Source organism: Stegodyphus dumicola, chromosome 4 (assembly GCF_044657685.1).
Source record: "Stegodyphus dumicola isolate Sdum_Otavi_A_Nest chromosome 4, ASM4465768v1".
NCBI classification, from domain to species: Eukaryota; Metazoa; Arthropoda; class Arachnida; order Araneae; family Eresidae; genus Stegodyphus; species Stegodyphus dumicola.
In genome coordinates, this window is record NC_140771.1 from 254,946,180 (window position 1) to 254,965,912 (window position 19,733).

The window sequence follows — 19,733 nt, forward strand, 5'->3', positions numbered from 1 at the left end:
TATTGTCATTCCAGCACAGAATGATTTATCAAAGCTGATTGAATTTTTGTTCATTTTCAGCAACTAAATTATATTTTTCATAACTACAGCATAACCTTACATTAATTCTCTTTCTAAGGTTTCTCGTTGTTTTTCTATACTCTGACTTATTCATCACTCATATCCCATCCGTATAAAGTCTTCTTCAAAATTATTAGTAGCTTTAATTCTCATTTCAGTATTCACATTTAAATGTTTCTTTAACCAAGAAGATTGTTTAAGTTCCAGTATTCTATTAATTTTTTCCAATTTTAATTCCATTTCAAATATTGTTTTAAGTTTCTAAACTGAACAACATATTATTCTTTGTCATATAAAACTGATAGTAATATAGCTCGTCTAGAGCCATCTGGAATTATATTTTTTGGGGTTAAGGCATTCCTGAATTTTTAACGTGTTGTTCTTCTAGGTATTTTAAACTAATTTCTAATATATATTTAAAATCTGAATCATCCCTTTTATTAAGCCAGTTATCATTGTTGCTCCATTTAAATCCACCATACTGTTACTATTCACTCATATCCCATCCGTATAAATTATTGGCATCTAGATACAATAAATAACTAGATTGTTTACCTTTTATTGTAATTTTTCACATATTTAAATTATTATTTGTTATTCCATATTTATTACAACACTGAGCTATACCTCTTTTCTTTCCTTTTCTAATGTTAAATTCATGTCATAATTACTCAATAATTCCAGCCCAATATTCGTCGACGTACCGCTGTGCTGTAATGTTGCGTCGGATGACAACCAAAGGGGTCCTATTATAAAATGAAATGACACCCCAGACAATCATTCCTGGTTGTCGGCCTGTCTGCCGGAAGACAGTAAGGTTGGTATTACACCGCTGCCCGGGGCGTCTCCAGATTTGCCTTCGCTGGTCATCGAGGGTCAGTTCAAAGCGGGACTCATCACTGAAGACTATTCTATTCCAGTGCGAATGAGCCCGACACCACTGCAAACGGACTTGACGGTGTACAGAGGTCAATGGTAGTCGGCGCAAGGGGCCCGGTGACCTCAGCCCTCTTTCTGTGAGCCGCCTATGAATGGTCCTTGCGGTAACTGAAGCAGTAGTTGCACGTACATTCGATGATAATGATGCATCTGGGGCTGTGAGTGCTGCTCTGACGATTGCTCAGTCTTCACGTTCTGTCGTTTCTCTAGGCCTACCGCTTCCTTCTTGACGCTGTGTGCGGCCATGGTTCTCCCATTCCTTTCAACGTCGTCTAATAGTGGCATCGCTCCTTTTCGAATGTCAAGCTATTCGCCTATAAGACCACCCGGCTTCTTTGAACCCAACTACACGACCTTTGTCAAATTCTGGCATCTGCGCATATCGTTTGCGCACCTGTATACGAGGCATAATTACTGTCTACCAGAGTACACGGAATGAAATTCGTGAAGAATTTATGGCCTGGAATCGTAATTTCTCCCCTTAAATATTCTGCCAGTTGCGCAGATCAGATGCGCTGTAGCGACAAACGTTCATTCATTGGCAGCCAAAATGTAAAATTTTGCATTTTCCGTCGAAACCTATATGCATATCAATTTGTGTTCAAATTACTTTATATCTTCTCGGTGCGTCGCCTTATTTTTTTTTTTTTTTTTTTTTTTTTTTATTGTCTAAGAGTGTTGTTTGATTTCTCAAATGTTTTAATATTTTCCAGGACACAGAAAATTTAATGCCTTTAAAATTTATTTGAATAGAATTCGAAAAGAATAGGACTGATTTGATGACAAATGTGCCAAATGTTTTCATCCAGGTGGTGAATCTTCCTGGCATAAAGCCAAATTTTCAAAAATGTTACATGTTGAAATTAATCGGATTCAGATCTCAGTTTTGTGGCTGTCACTCAAATCTCCTTCGCTAACATAATAAAATTGCGGGACTAGGCAATCAATGCTTATATTCTCGCAAGAGGGACATCATATCATCCAAAATACCGAACGTGGCCCTAATTTGTTTAGAATGCGTTCTTTATTAAATAACATTATGAAAGAAATAAAGCTTTTATTATTATATTCAACTTCTAATTTATGCATGTAGACCTAATGCAATGAAAAGCTGTATAAAGATACATATTTATAGCGAACGCATGCGTCAAATGCCGCTGATCATCTCATCAAAGTTTGAATCTAATCGAACTTTAGGTCTCATTCAATCTTTACCTAGTTACTATTTACAACAAAAGGAAAAAAATATCTGTTTATCCATGTGTAGATGGATCAATAGGCAATTCATACTTGCAATATATGTAACTTCAAAAATTGAAGGGAAAAAAAAACAGAAAAATTTTTAACCAATGAATGCTCTTATGCTCTTTTTCTTGCGATCAAATAAAGTTGCCAGAATTTATTACATGGACTTGCTTAAATATATGTTAGAAAAATAAAATTTTCAATGAATGAAATGTCTATTTCAAAGTCTACTTGGAAGTCTCATAATTTTTAAATCATTAGCGAGACCGTCCTTGGTGAGCAGACAACGGTCCTTATTCGAAAATCAAAAAGAAAAAGAAGAGGAACCAGTTGCAGCTCGGAGACAGAGTCGTGGAGAAACAACATCCTTCATCAAACAGCAAGTTACACCAGAACCAGCTTCACCTACAAAACCAACGCTTGCACGGCAAAACAGTCTGACAGGTGAGAACTGACAATTTTTTCTCTTTTTTACAGAGCATCCTTCATATAAAAAAATTATTTGTAAAAATAAGGTTTATCAAAATATTTTTTTTTCTTCCTCATGCTTTCAAAAGTAAATCCTTACTGTCGAATTTTCGTGTACTTTTCGATTTCTTTATTTAACTGAAGTAAAAAAGGAATAGGATTATACGTACATATTTCACTAATCTCTTTCCATTCTTACGCCTGGGAAAATGATTTTAATAAAATTCTTTTATTGCAGTTGTTGAATAAATTATAACACGGAATCATAAACTAAGAAGTTTTCTCGGAATTTTTCACTGTAATTTAAAATTAGCCGTGTATTGCACTAAGAATTACAGCTTAGAAATAACCTACTAGCATTACCTGTGTATTTGCGCAACCAAAGTGGATATAAGAAATGTGCTTAAAATAAATACCTTGTTAGAGCTTATCGTTACTAATCGCAAGCTGTTAACACGTTGAGCGCCATGTCAGCCATCTGTGGCTGACACTCGACTTTCCCTATAGGCTGCATCAGCCATCTGTGGCCGACACTCGACCGTTTAGGCCGCGTCGACCGCTGCTGGCTGACAGTGTGCATTATGATATATAACTATAAAATTTACACTGTTTTATGGAATTACAGAAAATTTATTTAAAATTTACTTAATTTTGATTCATTACAGGACTAATGGATTTTATTGAAACACGGTAAATATAAAAACGGATCTCCATTACTGCTATTACAAAATGTGACAATCTCTTAGTCTTTTTTCTGGCCATTACTCCTGACCCTACAATACCAGCGCTTTTAAGCGGCGCGCGTGGCCTGAACGGGATTGCCTAAGAAATGCGTGTGGCGCTCAACGTGTTAAGACGTGACAGAACTACTGTTCTCCCAAGTGCAACAAGAAATGGAAGAAACGGTTCTGATTTCTTAATAGAGGTGTCACCGGTAAAGTTAATTGGCAAAAACAAGTTAGAAATCTTAAAAATTTGAGATTTTAATGATGGCTAAATTAATGTAGAATATAGACTTCTCTTTGCCTGGACAGATGTGTTTGCCCTATCAAATTCTTTATTAAGACTTTAGTACAAAATATACCCTAATATATACAAAGCATCAAAAGCAGTTATACAGTTCTAATATCAAATACAGAAAAGTCAAAAAATAAAGGGTGTCTAGAAGTAAAAAAGTTCTATTTCAAAGCTGTGTACAGGAGAAAGTAGCAATTAAAAATCTGTGAAATTTTGTGGTGGTTTTGATGAAGGGATGGGAATGGCTCTCAGCGAAGAAACATTAATTACAAACATCACCACCAGAGGACACTGTATTAATAAATTACACATTTAGCCCCACCTTTACAATAGTTTTACAACAAATTTCATTACAACAAAACATGTTCTACATGATGGCCATCATTTTCAGCTACGTCTGAAATCGCAAGACGGCATGTTCCACATCTGACTGAAGTGTGTGCTGGGAAATGTTGAACTCGTGGCATAAAGTGTTAGTTTGAACATCAAGTTCTTGGATTATCACGACTTGGCATATGTTTCAAATACCCCTAAAGCCAGGAATCGGGAGGTTATACATTACAAAAGTGCCGGCTGATGACATGATCCTCTGTAAAATAACGTTTAAAAACAAATGCAAAGGAACCTGTAAAGGGAATGGATTTCCTGCTTGCCAAATTAGGCAGTTGTGAGTATTCACTGCACCGTCTATTGAAAACGCGTTTCGTCTGTTCAGATGATATACCAAGGCTATTTATTCTGAATCGACCTTAGCGTGCAAGAAATTGAAATGAATACCGGAGTCAAGCGTTAAAATCATGTGAATGCAACCGCTGCGCCAGTGAAAATTTGTAAGGATAATATCGGAGGATATTATAGGTATCATATGGGCAGCTGAATATGGCCTATTCAATGCCTCTACTACACACCGAACACTGGTACTAACCTAAAAAGTCCGAAGCTCTTTCCTCTACCACATGTAGTGCTGCTGCAGAAATGGTTTTCTTCCTCTTGCAGGACAAACAGAAAAAGATCCTTTTCTTCAAATTGTATTATCATTTTCCGAATGTTTTCAACATTTATTGGACCCCCTTCGAATCCATTTCAAAGTCCGAAATTTTCGTAGAACAGCTACCGTGGAATTATTGTTTTGGAAAACAGCTCGACCTCGTAAACTTATCGTCATTGTGAGCAGCAAGCACATTGAAAACAAAATCTCAACGGATATTTCTAGATTTTATAACTGCTGCATGACAAATATTTACATTCTTACTACAGGTTTTTCAATTTAAAATGCCGTTTGTTGATGTTATTTGTAACTAATTTTTGTTTCTCTGAAAGACATTTCCATCCCTTCATTAAGTCCTCCACAAAACTTTTATTTTCTGATGACCGGTTTCGCGTGTAGGCAACTTTGAAGTAGGATTCTTTAATTCTGGACACCGTGTATATAATAGTAATACAGCAATAGTAAAAACATTTGATACATAATATGAATTATGTTCTCGTAATTAATGCACAGAATTACGACATACAGAGAATGTTCTCATTTTCATATATGCAGTGCATACATTTAATTATGCATCAACGTCCATTGTCATTACATAGACAATCCTTAAATCTAGAATCGTGTTCGAATTTTGTCTAGGTCTTGATATTCTATCATGACCCTACCACACTCTTGCCTTCAGCAATTCATCTTATTCTTACTAGAAACGTTTTCCTCAGTTTGATAGGTCTTAAAACTCATATTTATCCCAAATACGTAACGCGTGTGAGAATTGATGCTATAAATGTTAGAAAACGATTAGTACCCTATCATTGCTTTAGTACTAATTGAATGAATCATTTTTTCTTTACCTATGTCATAAATGTTATGCAAGCCATACAAGATGGATTGATCTAGAAATGAGACAGTCCAGAAACGTTATTACGATTTTTCGATTTTTAGAACACAGAGGAGGAACTAAGGACTATTTTTAATTTGACTTATAATTTTTATTTGCGTATTTTTTACCTTATATTGTAGAGATATTAAGTTATTTCGATGCTGGAGAAATGAAAAATGAGCAGTGTCTTCGCCGGGACTTGAACCACGGATTTCTCGAATACGCGCTGAGTGTGCTGACCACTACACCACGATGGCATGCTACGAAGAAATACCTTATAATACATATATATATAACGGGTGGCCATAATTAAACTGACAGTGCTCACAGCGTTCTGTAGCGAGATCTATTTGCGAGAATGACGCCACATTTTGTAGGAAGATTAAACAAGACGGGGGACGAAGGATTACGCGAAAAAAAAAAATTAGTTCCAAAATCACCGCTAGGGGAATATTTGACGCTGTGTAATAGAAAATAGAGTGTTAACAAATGCAAATCAATACAGAAATTACCTTTTATTTTGCATTCAAATGAGGTTCAATGTGGCTGCCGTTGTTGTGGACCACATATTGCATTCTGTGCACAGTATGCACAACAGCAGAAAGTAACATGTCTGCAGGAATCTCCCGTACAGTTTGTGATAATTTATCCTTCAACGTAGCCAGGTCCTGGACCACTCCTTGATAGACCTTAGACTTTAGGTAACGCCATAGCCAGAAGTCGCATGGGGTAAGATCAGGCGACCGAAATGGCCATGCAGTTGGAAAGTAGCGGCTAATGATTCTGTTGTGAATTTCTGTTGTAGCATCTGTTGCACCCGTCCGTACAGTAAAGTGTGGAGGGGGTCCATCTTGCATGAAAATGATTTCCCCCAGGCATTGTCTTTGCTGAAGTGCCGGAATGACAAAGCTGTTCAACATGTGGCGATATTTCTCTCCGGTAACAGAACAGGTTTCCGGTCCTGTCGGGGTAATGTTCTCATAGAATAGACCTACGATAAATTTTACTCCGTATTAATTTGCATTTGTTAACACTCTATTTTCTATTACACAGCGCCAAATATTCCCCTAGCGGTGACTTTTGGAACTAATTTTTTTTTCGCGTCCTTCGTCCCCCATCCTGCTTAATCTTCCTACAAAATGTGGAGTCATTCTCGCGAATAGATCGCACTAGCAGTTTAATTATGGCCACCCGGTATATACATAGATTTCTTCTCTTTTACTGATAAAAAAGTACTTTTTATAATGTTAAAATGCCAGAATCACTAATTTTCATAAACACCAGAAGTCTAATGTACAACACATTATAGTACTACAGTATGCAATGTATTGTTGCATATAGAATGTTTTATTACTGCATTCATTAATGTTGATGCCACTTGCATAATTTATCAATTAAATTTTAAATGTAATTAAGTACGTTCAGCAAATATTCTACTTTATATGGAGTTAGTTATTACATACGATTTCATGTATCTGCGGTAAGTTTCGGAGCATATTACAAGTGAATATGCGAGCACTACTGCATATATCGTGAAATTTACGTGTGTTAGAAGAACTTCAGCCTTAAATGTGATGCTTATATAAAATATTTACCTTGTAGAGTTCTCCACTTTGTAAAGGCTAAGTTGCTGTTGAACGTGAAGAATCTTAAGCACTGATAAGCGAATAATCGCTTGAGTTCGTGTGACAAGAAACAACAAGATGGAAGGGTAAATAACCCTTTATTATTCAAATAAAATTTAACAGAACTCCGTCTTGGAGTGTACAATAAAAGCCAACACTCGGGCTTGAAATTAAGAGGCTAAGAAGTAAGCTAAAACTAATCTAAACTAAAGAGATATAGCCGAAGCTATCAAGATTCTGACTGAGTTGGCCCCTTAACGCTAATTGACTGCGAAGCTATCAAGGGCCTAAGTACAGCCGAGCATAATAATAGTTTACGAGAGAGAAGCCTAAAAAGGCGGACACGTGCAGACAGAATACCTGGTAACTCTCTCGCTAAGACCCAAGAACTTCGCTCTTTAAATACCGCTCCTCCTCATTATGTATTCAGACGGGATTCTAAAACTACGTTCTGGACGGAAGTAGTAAGTTGAAGTTAAAAATTTGACAGGAAAGAAGCTTAACTCAAAATTTAACTGCTAATAAAATTAACATAATTCTTACAACCTACAAAAGTGATTAAACAATTAGAAAATACATGTCTTGCCTCTTCTAGCTTCCGTTCCTTCCACGCCACCGCCCGCCGTGCCGAAGCCTTTCTTCGGCCAACAGAACAGAAGTCCTGTGCCTTACAGCCCACCTATAGAACCACCCAAAACCAATAATACCGCATGGGGACAGAAATCTGTGAATCCTGAAGAACCGGCGCAGCCTAAATTTCAGCTAAGGAGAGATGGCAGCCAGAATAAATTCACAGCACCCGAGAAGACACCAGCAGCTCCGGAACCCCCGAAATCAAGATTTGGTACAAGTCCAGGGCTCGTCAACAGAGCTAAAGAAGGTTTGGCAGGATCTGGTGCAACTCGAGCAGAACAAAAATCGCCCCTGGTATGAGTTTGCAAATATTTAATTATGTCAATTCAGTATAGCATTAATTTAAAACTTCATATATGATTAAAAAGTTAACCATTTATTAAAAAACTAGAAAGCCCGGTGGTCGTACGAAATGACGACTGTTCTAGATATTATAAATTGCAATTAAAATGGTTTGTGCAAAGTAATGTCTGCTAATTCAAACTGAATTACCCAGGGCAGGCGGCGAGTACGCCCCTTTGCTTACTGCCTCACGGGGTTTCCCCCTTCTACTTGTGTTTCAAAATATTCTAAGATCTATAAGTCCACATCAATCACTTTAAAATGTAACTTTTAATATGTACAATATTTACAGATCATTGATCAAAACATGGTGGTTCAGTTGACAAACAAATCTATATTCTTTCATAATCGAAATCTTTCAAATAGGAACCGAAGTGTTCCTAATCAAATAGTGTGCGAAGCATCAAACATCCATCTATCGAACTGCCGGTGGAGAGTCCCTGAAAATTCAGAAGGCATGTCGCGTTAACACGCAACGCTAGCGTGATCTATCAATTAATCAAAATAATTTCCACAACTTGCTTAATTGCTTAAAGTAAAGTGCAATGAAGGAAACCACTGGCGGTACATTCCTTAAGAGCCACTGCTAGCTCAACAAATAAAGGTGATTTAAATAATAAAATGTACGAAGGCATCCCTCCCTTTAGGCAGATAGCCCTTGTGTGCTTTGCCATAATTAAATAATCCAATTCACATGTCAAAGATCTCTTTGTAACAACATTTTTTGTTTAGATCTTTCCATCATTTTTAAGCTCGCCTTGGAGAGGACGGACCTTCCATTATTTTTAATTTTACGTCCGTTCTTACACGAACTTTTGAACAGGCAACGTCCAAATGCAGGCTCAGGTAAAAAAATGCCAACACGCTTAAGCATTTGGCCCTGAGACTTATGGACGGTCATAGCAAAAGGAAGTTTTACAGGAAATTGTCTACGTCTCAATTAAAAAGGCAACCCTGTGCCGTGGCAACTTCACCCCATTGGCTAGTACAGTTACGCAAGCAACCCATAAACTATCGGCGACAAACAGACACTTAAGCCGCATATAATAAAGATATTTATTTATTTCATTTTATTTGTTTTTTCATGGTTGCCGGTTGCATATTTCCGAATTCTATTATATATAATAGATGTTAAATTTATTTATTAAAAGTTAAATGCACGTGCTCTTGTATTTTAAATTTTTCCGGCTTAGCTTTCTCATAATGTTCGTCACGCACTGCACTGCACGGGAAACACTTAAGCCGCTTATATATATATAAATACAAAGATAAAGATGATGAAAAATGGAATACCTTCTTCAATAGTGTATCAGGTTTTACTGTGGATTGCTTACTAATTGGGAACATATTCGCTGAAACTACTACTGGCAATTTACAAAACATTATTTATATATTAATAATCATTTACATAGTGAAAGCTGCATTTAAATGAGAACTATTCATTAATCAAAGAAACGTATCATAGAAAATTTCGCTTAAGGTAAAAAAATATCGGCATTTTCCATTTACTGATTAGCATGTATTTAATGAAAAGTTTGTTTTACTTTTATGGTAATAATGTTCATGGCATTATTAAAATAAAGGGAATCAAGAAATTGCTTCCATTATGAGTTTATATAATTTTCTTTTGTTGACATGTTGATAATTTAGGTATCTAAAACTAATGAAGCTCCAAACTTTGCTTGATTCGCAGCACTACTATATCCTTACATGCTGATAATGTTACTATTAAGTGACCAGCAATTTAGAAAAAAATAAATAAAATGCTGATAAAACTGATGTGAATGATAAATTTATATATCTATATCCTGAAATACAGTGATGCTACAAGATAATAATAACTGATAATTTAAAATTTCTGAGTTAATTTATCACGACTACTACTTCTTCTTATCTGTTTTGGAAACATGTAAGTATTCTGAATAGAAGAGTGAGTTTACTTAAACTATCTTCTTCAAACCTGTAGAAGAGATGACAAGAAAAGGAAGGGTTTAACTACCCTTTGATCTTCATGATTTAAACTCGAATACTTTATACAGCTAGTAACACTAAGATTGGCCTTTTAGTTTTCTTATGTTTGTAGTACGCAAACTGCGGGGAAACTACAGTTCGTCTTCAATATAAAGATGACTAAATAATTGGCTTTAACGGCGGACAGCAACTGACTTGAAAGCAGGCGTGAAATAAAATGGCTAGAAGGACCACTCTCTCTCTCCACTTGGCGAAATGTCACAACTTAAATACGTAAGAGTTTGCAAGCACAATTTGCATAAACCAAACCGACTAACGCGTTTATTCTGGCCGGAAGTGGAAAATAAGAGAGGACAGTAAAGTTTTGAAATAAAATAAACGTTAGTAAAATTTAAGATCCTTATAAATTCTACGGAACACTATAAACTGCTAAACAACATTCAAACGATTCCTAGAATTTAGTTCATTCATTAATAATGCCTGAAAGGCACATTAAAATTTTCTTCTATTATCCATGAGAATTTCCAGCTGAGCTCTTTAACACATTGAATGTATTAATTCAGAAGTTAAACAACAAAAATCAGCGTTATATTTTCAAATTTTCACAGGACTAATAATTCTCATAATTCATAGGACTCATAATTCCTTAGAAATTATGTTTTATTTCTGGTTTCATCAACAGATGGCGCCACTAGCTTATTTTCTGTCCAGGCATTCTTATCGTATCTGATCATTATATCCTATCTCGTTCATTTGTGCTTTTGAAGCTGACGATGATGGTTCGGGAAAACCATCGAAACTAGTCCTGTGAAAATTTGAAAATATAACGCTGATTTTTGTTGTTTGACTTCTGAATTAGTATTTGTTCGGCGTGTTATTGTGTCTTAATTACATTGAATGTATGTTAGGATATATGTTTGCATTCAATCAATTCAATCTATGCAGTAAAAAAAGAAATAATATTTTAGGTGCTATTCCGTTTTAAGGACCGTAAAAAATTGCAGCGAAAATGAATGGGCAAAAGCGCCAAATCTAGCAAACGCGCCCATTTAAACAGCGCGTCAAATCTAGCGTACGCGCTGATTTCAGATTGCGTAAGTTTATATAGTTCTATATTTCTTAAGATGCCATTGAAATACTAGTTTAATTTTTAAATCCTTTTTTGATTTTAAATCCTTTTTTAATATCCTATGGATTTAACAACTTGGGAATTGCCCATGACGAATAGTCGGCAATAGAATTTTGGGGAAAAAGCAGAATCACCCACTGCTTGACGCATTTATAAGAATTGCACATACTCCGTATCCATGTGCACATCGACCTATTTTCACTTAAAAAAAATCCCGGAATTGCACAAAAATGGCAATGCGCACACCCTTGGCTTTATCTATGTACACAGCGATCTATTTTCACTTAAAAGGTAAAAGAAAATTGACAAAAATCCAATTGTTTTTAACCTTGTAAAAAGCGAAAACAAACACGTGGGCGATTCTGCACTTTACCGAGAATTTTTTCAAAGAAAAGGCATCATTCATTATAGAAAATTATGTTTGAACAACCAAAGAGATGAAACTATGCTTTAGCGATAACTCGGTAGCGAAATAGCGATGCAGGCATCTATTCAGTTATGTTTATCAATTTTTATATAAATTATAATATTGATCTGAAATAGTTACTTACTCGTATGCTTCATTTCAGTCATGTTCAACCTTTTTTATATAAATTATAATAATAAAAAGTATTATATGAAATTAAACTTTCATCTAAATTAAAACATCAATCTTTTAGATAGTTATTTACTATTATACTTCCTTTATTGCGTTAGGGTTGCCGCAATTATTTTTGGCAGCACTGGCATCAACAATAGTTTGGCGATTTTTTACGGCCCTCAAAACCGAATAGTACCATGTTTTATTACATAATATTCAGATTTCATTTGAAATAATTGAAAGTTGGGAATGAACTTATAAAATTTGTATAACGATATAATTACATAATACCGTTGATATTTTCCTTCACAATGGTTACAGAAGAAAACAAAATTTATTTAGACTTTAAAAGCTTTCTTAATTTACTGGAATTTCACGAGAAATCTTAAAAGATTCACTGGAAAAATATCTACGTTTTACTCTTAAATGCGTTTATATCTATCTGTATTCTAAACAACTGAAAATCTTGCTAATTTCTCTTTCTGTCCACAGGGTCAGGAACTAAGAAAATCAGCAAGTGGCGTCAAAGAATTACAATGGGATCAATTGATGCAAACGATGAGACGCCCTCTACGAATTAATGATCTCGATTTCACCGATTTAGGGGATGAAGACGATGTTAGCATTCTCATGCGACCTGTTAATGCTGCTCCATTCCCAGGAGCCCCACCGCCTCCACCTATGCCTGGTAATGCTCCTCCTCCACCTCCCCCTCCCGGAATGGGAGGACCTCCACCTCCGCCGCCACCTCCAGGCCTAGGTGGGCTACCTCCTCCTCCAGCAGCTCCAGCAATGGGATTAAACAGGAGTGGGCCTACTCCACCACCGTGGGTTAGAAGAAATGTGCCTACCGCAAATCAAGCAAATAAACAAAATGAACCAAAGTACAGCAAATCGGTTAAGACAGTCAAGCTGTTTTGGAAGGAGGTAATATATCAACTATATTTAACGGTATTGAAATAAAATATTTGGAATAAAAAAAATTTTTTTTTCGATCTGACGATGATGCGAAGGTGATATTCATTCAGCGAAAACAGTACTTCAAATTCTGAATCTTTGGTCATTTACAGGCTTTCAACTTACACTACGTATGAAACACTCAGTGCATCCAAGAGGGGCACTTCTGCAAGGAAATACACGAATAGGATATGAGTTACAGTTAAACTGAATTATCTTCGCCCACAGCTGTATGTGTTGGCATCACTGTAAAAACAAATTCTACCTGCTGATACAAAGCTAGTAGTTAGAAGAGAGTGAAAGGGGACGATCATTTTTACTATAGCCTTTTTGCCAATGAGTGATGAAGTTCAGTGCTTCACACCTTTAGATAAATGTTCCCGTAGCTTAATGCAGTAATTATGAGTCACTAATCGCTCACTCACTTTCAGCATTGAATCAAAGAATGATCTATGCAAGAGGTTTCCAACATTTTATTATAAAAATGGGCATTGCGTTGAATAGCATTCTCTGACTATAAATTAATGTGAGTCTTTAAGGTATTATGAGTATGTTTAAGGTAAGCTTGTAAATTTTATTATGTTTCTTTTGAATGGGGAAAGCGAAAAATTAACAGTACTTTCACCAAGAATCGAATGGCAGAAATAAATTTTCTAGTTCATAGCTGCTTTAACATAAGGACACATGGGAGGAATTCTTTAATTTTTCACACTCCTTTGTACTGCAAGGGCTATTGGAAAAAAGGGATGAGGCCCATCAGGTTAAATCCAAGTAATATTGTACCATCGATCACAAGCATTGTAACATCGGGCACTATTATAGAGACTTTTAGATACTTTTGGAACGGAAAAAGTGAAAAATCCTTTGTGTCCTCATCAAAAATCGAAAAACGGATACTCGAATTGCTAAATATGCTACTTAAATTTTACCAGTTTTGGTTATTGGCAGTCCTGGAGCTTCTTTTCTATGATTATTAAAGATAACTAATACATTTGAATTTAGACAGTGGTAGGCCTATTAAAGTAAATTTTTGAAATAAATTAGTTGTTTAAATAGAATTATGATTATACAAATAATATGTTATTAAAGCAATACTGTAGCAAATTCGGTTTGACCTTCTGCAGGTTATTTAAATTGGGAATTCCTCGATGGCTTTGGACCGCCTGTGCCTGTTCCGAAAATGAATGTTTCTTGAGAGTTTCCGCCACTCTGTTTGTCTGTGAGGTTTTTAATTATTTTTGGATTTTTGAATGTTTGTTGTTGTGCTTCGTTGTTTTGTATGTCTCTTCCTTATTTTTAGCTCGTTAACTAACCCCCAATTATTTTTAGTTAATTAGCTTATTTTTCTCTCTCCTTTTCTTTTGTGTCGTTGATCAGCAATTCCTTTATTGATGAGTATGGTATAATTGCTGAAGTAATTATTTTGATTTTCTTTTGTTATTTTACTCGGGGCTCGGGCTTTGGGGACCCAGTTTTAATGTTCATATATGTTGGTTAAAATCACTTCTTTTTATTTTTCTTTTTGCTGCCCAGATTAAAGGAGGAATCGCTGATCGCTGGTTGCCATCGTTTTGGTTTTGTGGGGGTCGACCCTTTATAATCATATGGTCCAGTGGGACTAGGAGGATTGGGTCTTCCCTGTATTATGACTCAAATTGCTAATTAGATGTGTTAATTTAAGAAAATATGAAAGAAGGAGTGTATTTAATTCATTTCAAGCTAGGCCATGATTTTTAGTTGGTTAGTACTCATTTAGAGTAGACTCTGTTAAATATATTTTAGATTTTTCATATTTACGATTCTGAATTTATCAGTCCCATCTAAGTCGCGGAGCATCTATGTTTGAATTATTAGCTCTACCATTTTCCATCTAGAAATTATTTTGTTGACTAGATTTTACTTTGTACAGGTTTCATTTCGTTTATGCCTAACTGGACGTTTCTCATGCTTATATAAAATTGACACAGTCTATTGATATCTACTGCCTTCGTTATAAAATTTATCGGAGAGGTACCATATAGTAATCCAATGTCTTGAATAAAATTAGGCAAAAATCAACACTATTTTAACTTTGTTTTACAGGAAATTATATATTTTAAGAAATTCAGAAAACAAATGTCCGCTTTGTCAAGCAGCAAAAATATTCCCAGAATAATTTTGAAAAGAACGCCGTTTCCTGACTCCTTCGAAATTGATAATATTTTGTAATACCGCTAGTCTTCTAGTAAAGAAAATACAAAAACATACGATTGCACGATGACATTGCTTACACTTTCGTTGTGACATCAATACCATGCTGTTATTTAAGTGGACGTAAGCTTCACCAAAGAAAAAATCATATACCGGTAAATCTCTAAGGATACATGACTGAACTAAGTTAAGATTACATGATAGAGAGAAATACATGGAAATGTCATGTATTCTCTCTGTCACGTAATCTTAACTTGATTTATCATTTCATCTATATCAAGATAATTTTCTCAGTGTTTGGTGTAACTCAGATTTAGTATAGCTTATTTAAAATCGGAATTCCGTTGCTACCTCACATGTCATCAATGTTAGAATTGTTTCTTAGGATCACTTTAGGATACTCAATCTAATTTTGACATTAGATCTCACATGCCTAAAATGACATCACAGCTGTGTAAAATGTTACCGATACCAGAGTGGTTTTATAAGTTGTGATGGTGCCGAATTTGATTTTCATGTAAAAAATTGTGGCTTGGTAGGTGCACTGGTAATTCTATACCTGTGGCTCTCTATATCTTGACATGAATTTCGACTAGGTCAAAAGAATTTATTGCGCTCGAAAGGTAGAGCATAAAACTTGTCGTTGATCGAAACCTTAAGCACCTTCTCGGTGAGAATATGAGTTTGCTCATTTCCGTCCCAATTTTGATGGAGAACAGCCCTTCTACTCCGCTGCCACAGCAGCTTAACAAGGGACAAAACAAATGTGAAAAGGTTATTTTAGGCAAATTATCCTGGGAAGTGAATATAAAGGTGTCTTAACCCTTTATCCCATTACCAACCTCTCTTTCGGTTCGACAGTATTTTCAGTGCCCCCATGCAGCAAAGATACAGCAGAGAGCACCGCTAGCCACAGTACATAGCACCTCATTTTTAATTTAATTTAATTTAATTATAATTCAGGAAATTTTGTAAGACTTTTTGCAAGGAATTTTCTCCTTCCGTACCGCGTGTTTTCATGGTGCAATTGGAAGCACTTCCATCTTGCAACCAGGAAGTTTTAAGTTCACATTCGACGGCGAACATAACTGATTTTTCCTGTTCCCAGCTTTGAAAAGACTGTAAAATGCAGTAGACGAATAGATACTCTTAACTTTTATTAAGTTACACGAGTTTCTAATTAACCAGTGCTTGCCATCATAAAACAACACACACATTTTGCTTTGAATACTCGAAAGTTTAACAAATTTGGTAATGCCTAAAAACTAGAGAACTATACGAGAAGTAGCTGTTGAAAAATTATAACTTTATATAGTTTCTTACAACTGTGGTAAAAAATAATTTTTCAGGGGATAACCGGAAAACGCTTTTTAAATCTTATATTTTTAAATGTATATGGCACTGAAATTTCTTTGATATGTTACTTATCAGTAAAATCCTTTTTGCTGCAGGTGAAAGAAGAGCCAATGCTATTGGAAAGATCCGGTAAAAAGAGAACTATTTGGGACGAGTTGAAGCCGGTAGAATTGGACGTGAAAAGACTTGAAAACCTTTTTGAAAACAAGGCTAAAGATATTATGAGCAAGGTATGGTATTTGCATTGCTTGCATACAAACAAAACGCATTTCTTGTAAATTTAGTCAAATACCAGAAAAGAGTACGCCTTATTTTTTCAAATAACTTATTAAACGAAATATCTATTATTACTTATTAAATTCTCCTTGCACTCTCTCTAATTTTAATTACATAGTTAAGCGGAGCAAAATTTTAGTTGCGAGAGACGAAATTAATGCTGCAAGAAATATGTGCAGTGCATAATTTGGATTAACTTGATCCATTGATCTCCTGCAGAGGGCTTGTTTGTGGAATGTTTAAGTACCTACGCAACTTTATAGAAAACAGTGCAGAGCCTCGTAAGCTTCTAGCTTAAGAGGGATGTGGATTACATCTAAGTTTCGGTGTCCGCCGATAACATCGCGGACGAAAGCGTCGTGGAGAAAAATCGCAGTTCTAAAACATCGTGGTACAAAACATTGTCATCAAAAATAAAGCGGTTCAAAAACTTTGCAGTTTAAAAGCATCGCCGTCGAAAATATCGCGATAAAAAATAAAGTATCTACAAATAATCCATGACGATAACATCGCAGATATGCTTTTTTCAGGATTTATGGTTATTCCCATAATGATTTGTGAGAGCAAGATGTAAAGAAGGATAATTTTTACTTTCACATTTTTTTTACTAACTAATAAATTTTTGCTGAAAAAGTAAGAAGGAAACTTAAGTATAGAAAATTAAATGCAATTTATAGATTACACTTTTAATGAAAAATTACCAGTAAAAACTTAAAATTAATATTTAAGTTTTTACTGGTAATTTATAAAATGCCATTAATAAAAATGATTTATTAATGGCCTTTGTTAGTTAACTAGGTTGGTTTAAAATTCTATTAATTTAATTCTATTAAGTTATTATTCTATTAAGTTGCATTCATTTTTTATGCTTAAGTTTCCTTCTTATTTTCTCAGCAAAAATTTATTAGTTAACAAAAAAATATGAAAGTAAAAATTATCCTTTTTTCCATCTTGTGCTCACAAATCATTATGGGAATAACCATTTACAATTATTAAAACCTGAAAAAATCATGTCTGCGATGTTATCGTCATGCGATGATTTGTAGATACTTTATTTTTTACCACGATATTTTTGACGACGATGTTTTTAAACTGCGAAGTTTTCGAACCGCTTTATTTTCGACGACATTTTGTGCCACGATGTTTTAGAACTGCGATGTTTTGTAGCACGACGTTTTTCGCCTTGCGTTGTTTTCCCCGTGACGTTTTCGTCCGCGATGTTTTCGGCTGTAACCCTAAGTTTCATCCCTAAAGGCATCTAATCTTTATTCGTGAAGTTTTCCTAAAGATGAACTAGATATCAGCAAATAAGAATTACTTTATATAAAATAATTATATGTTTATTATGTGTTTGATTATATGTTTGGAATACAGTTGAAAAGTTCTAAAACATTCCCAAAAGCCAAAATAAAATGCTTCGGAAAGCAATGAAAATAAATCTCTCTGACATGTTTTATTCTTTATGGAAAATCTAATCATATATTATTAATTAAATAATAAATGTAGACATTATACGTAAAATTCGTCTGTAACTTTGTTTATTATCAGCATACATTTATGGCGAAGGAAAGAAGAAAATTTAGTTTAAATGAATTGTAAATAATGTAATAAATATATAATAATATAAACAGCAATAAAAAACCATTATTATTATTTTTATGAAAGAAGTTTTTCTTTCGCTTCAAAATAACATATTTTTTGTCTCCAAGTTTTTTTGTGCTCTTACTTTTTTCACTCATGTTAATTAAGCCTGCATTGACCCTAAAATATAAAATATATGACATGTTTAATAAATCCTTAATGAAGATTTGTGTGATTTTTTAATGCAGAAAGTTCAAGAAGGTGGCAAAAGGAGTGAGCTAATAGTTTTGGACACAAAGCGCTCAAATGCAATAAACATCGGCATGACAAAACTACCTCCGAAGGGCGCTATCAAGGCAGCTATTTTGAAAATGGACACCACCATTATGAATAGAGAAGGCATTGAGGTATAAATTTACAACCGCTTACTTTTAATTGCATTTTATTTAAATTCTTTTTCCAGTAAATTGTTCCTTATGAAATCGGATGACTAAAATAAATTTTTGGGAATTGGTTCATTATTTCTGCTACTTTTCGTTCAATTTTTTATTTGTTGAGAAGAAAAGTTTTTTTAATGTTCTTTTTACTTTCCTTGTGTAGAAGTAAAGGAAGTATTGTGATCGCGGAAAATTTCGGGTATCGTATTTCAACGAAAATATCCATTTTGACTGCAATCGAATGCAATTTAACGATGTTTTTGCGTAACATCTATACGTAAGGACAGAATAAATGTCTCTTTTTTCCAAAACGCATTGTAAAATTGCTTTAAAAGGGATTCAGAAGAGTTTTTTTCGTAACGTCTGTTCGTACGTATATATCTCATATTCTGTGTATATATCTCGCATTACTCAAAAATGAGTAGCCTCAGAATGTTGAAATTTTGTATATAGCACTGCTATAATATGTAGTTGTGCAGTTCCCTTTTTGGTTGCAACCAGCAGCATCAAAAGTATATATATATATATATAGAAAGAGAGACAGAGAATAAACCCTTTCTGTTATTCGACTTTCTGTGACCTCAGTTTTTTTTTTTTTTTTAATGCTTATTTGCTGGGAAATTGTGCATTTTTTGCTTTAAAAGTGATTGCATTATGTTGTTTTTATGTTCCATTTAAGGTTTTTATGCCTTTGTTAATCTGCATGCAATAGCTGTAGAATTATGAACAATTTAGAAGGTGTTTAAGTACGGCTAAGCCTAACTGGCAGTCATATTTGTTTACATTTCAAACTTAGCAGACTAGTGAACTAAGTCAGTTTTTGCCCCTTCAGTGTCATTTTACCGAGTTGGACCAAAAGCAAACTTTCAGTTTTGCGCACTGAAACGTCTGCCGTCTTTCCCGTTGGCCGAACTGCTTGTTTTAGGGTAGAAACTGTAATTGTAAAAATTGTTTTTTAACTGTTTTAACTTTGGAGTTTAAGGGTCGTTAAGCCTAGCGAGGCCGTCATTATTCATTTTTGAAACTCTTAGTAGAATTATTAATAAACATAGTTAGCGC

The 19,733-nt window shown here is 34.8% G+C and overlaps 1 protein-coding gene across 1 annotated transcript in view; it reads left to right on the forward strand.

Annotated features, from left to right (window-relative positions):
* The window catches only part of LOC118187467 (FH1/FH2 domain-containing protein 3-like), a 237,732-nt gene that overhangs the window by 178,280 nt on the left and 39,719 nt on the right, over positions 1-19,733 (forward strand). The window contains exons 25-29 of the mRNA XM_085816229.1: positions 2,506-2,688; positions 7,818-8,149; positions 12,370-12,804; positions 16,476-16,610; positions 18,486-18,644. Of these exons, the coding sequence (XP_085672355.1) occupies positions 2,506-2,688; positions 7,818-8,149; positions 12,370-12,804; positions 16,476-16,610; positions 18,486-18,644 (1,244 nt within the window). The remainder of the gene's footprint in view (positions 1-2,505; positions 2,689-7,817; positions 8,150-12,369; positions 12,805-16,475; positions 16,611-18,485; positions 18,645-19,733) is intronic.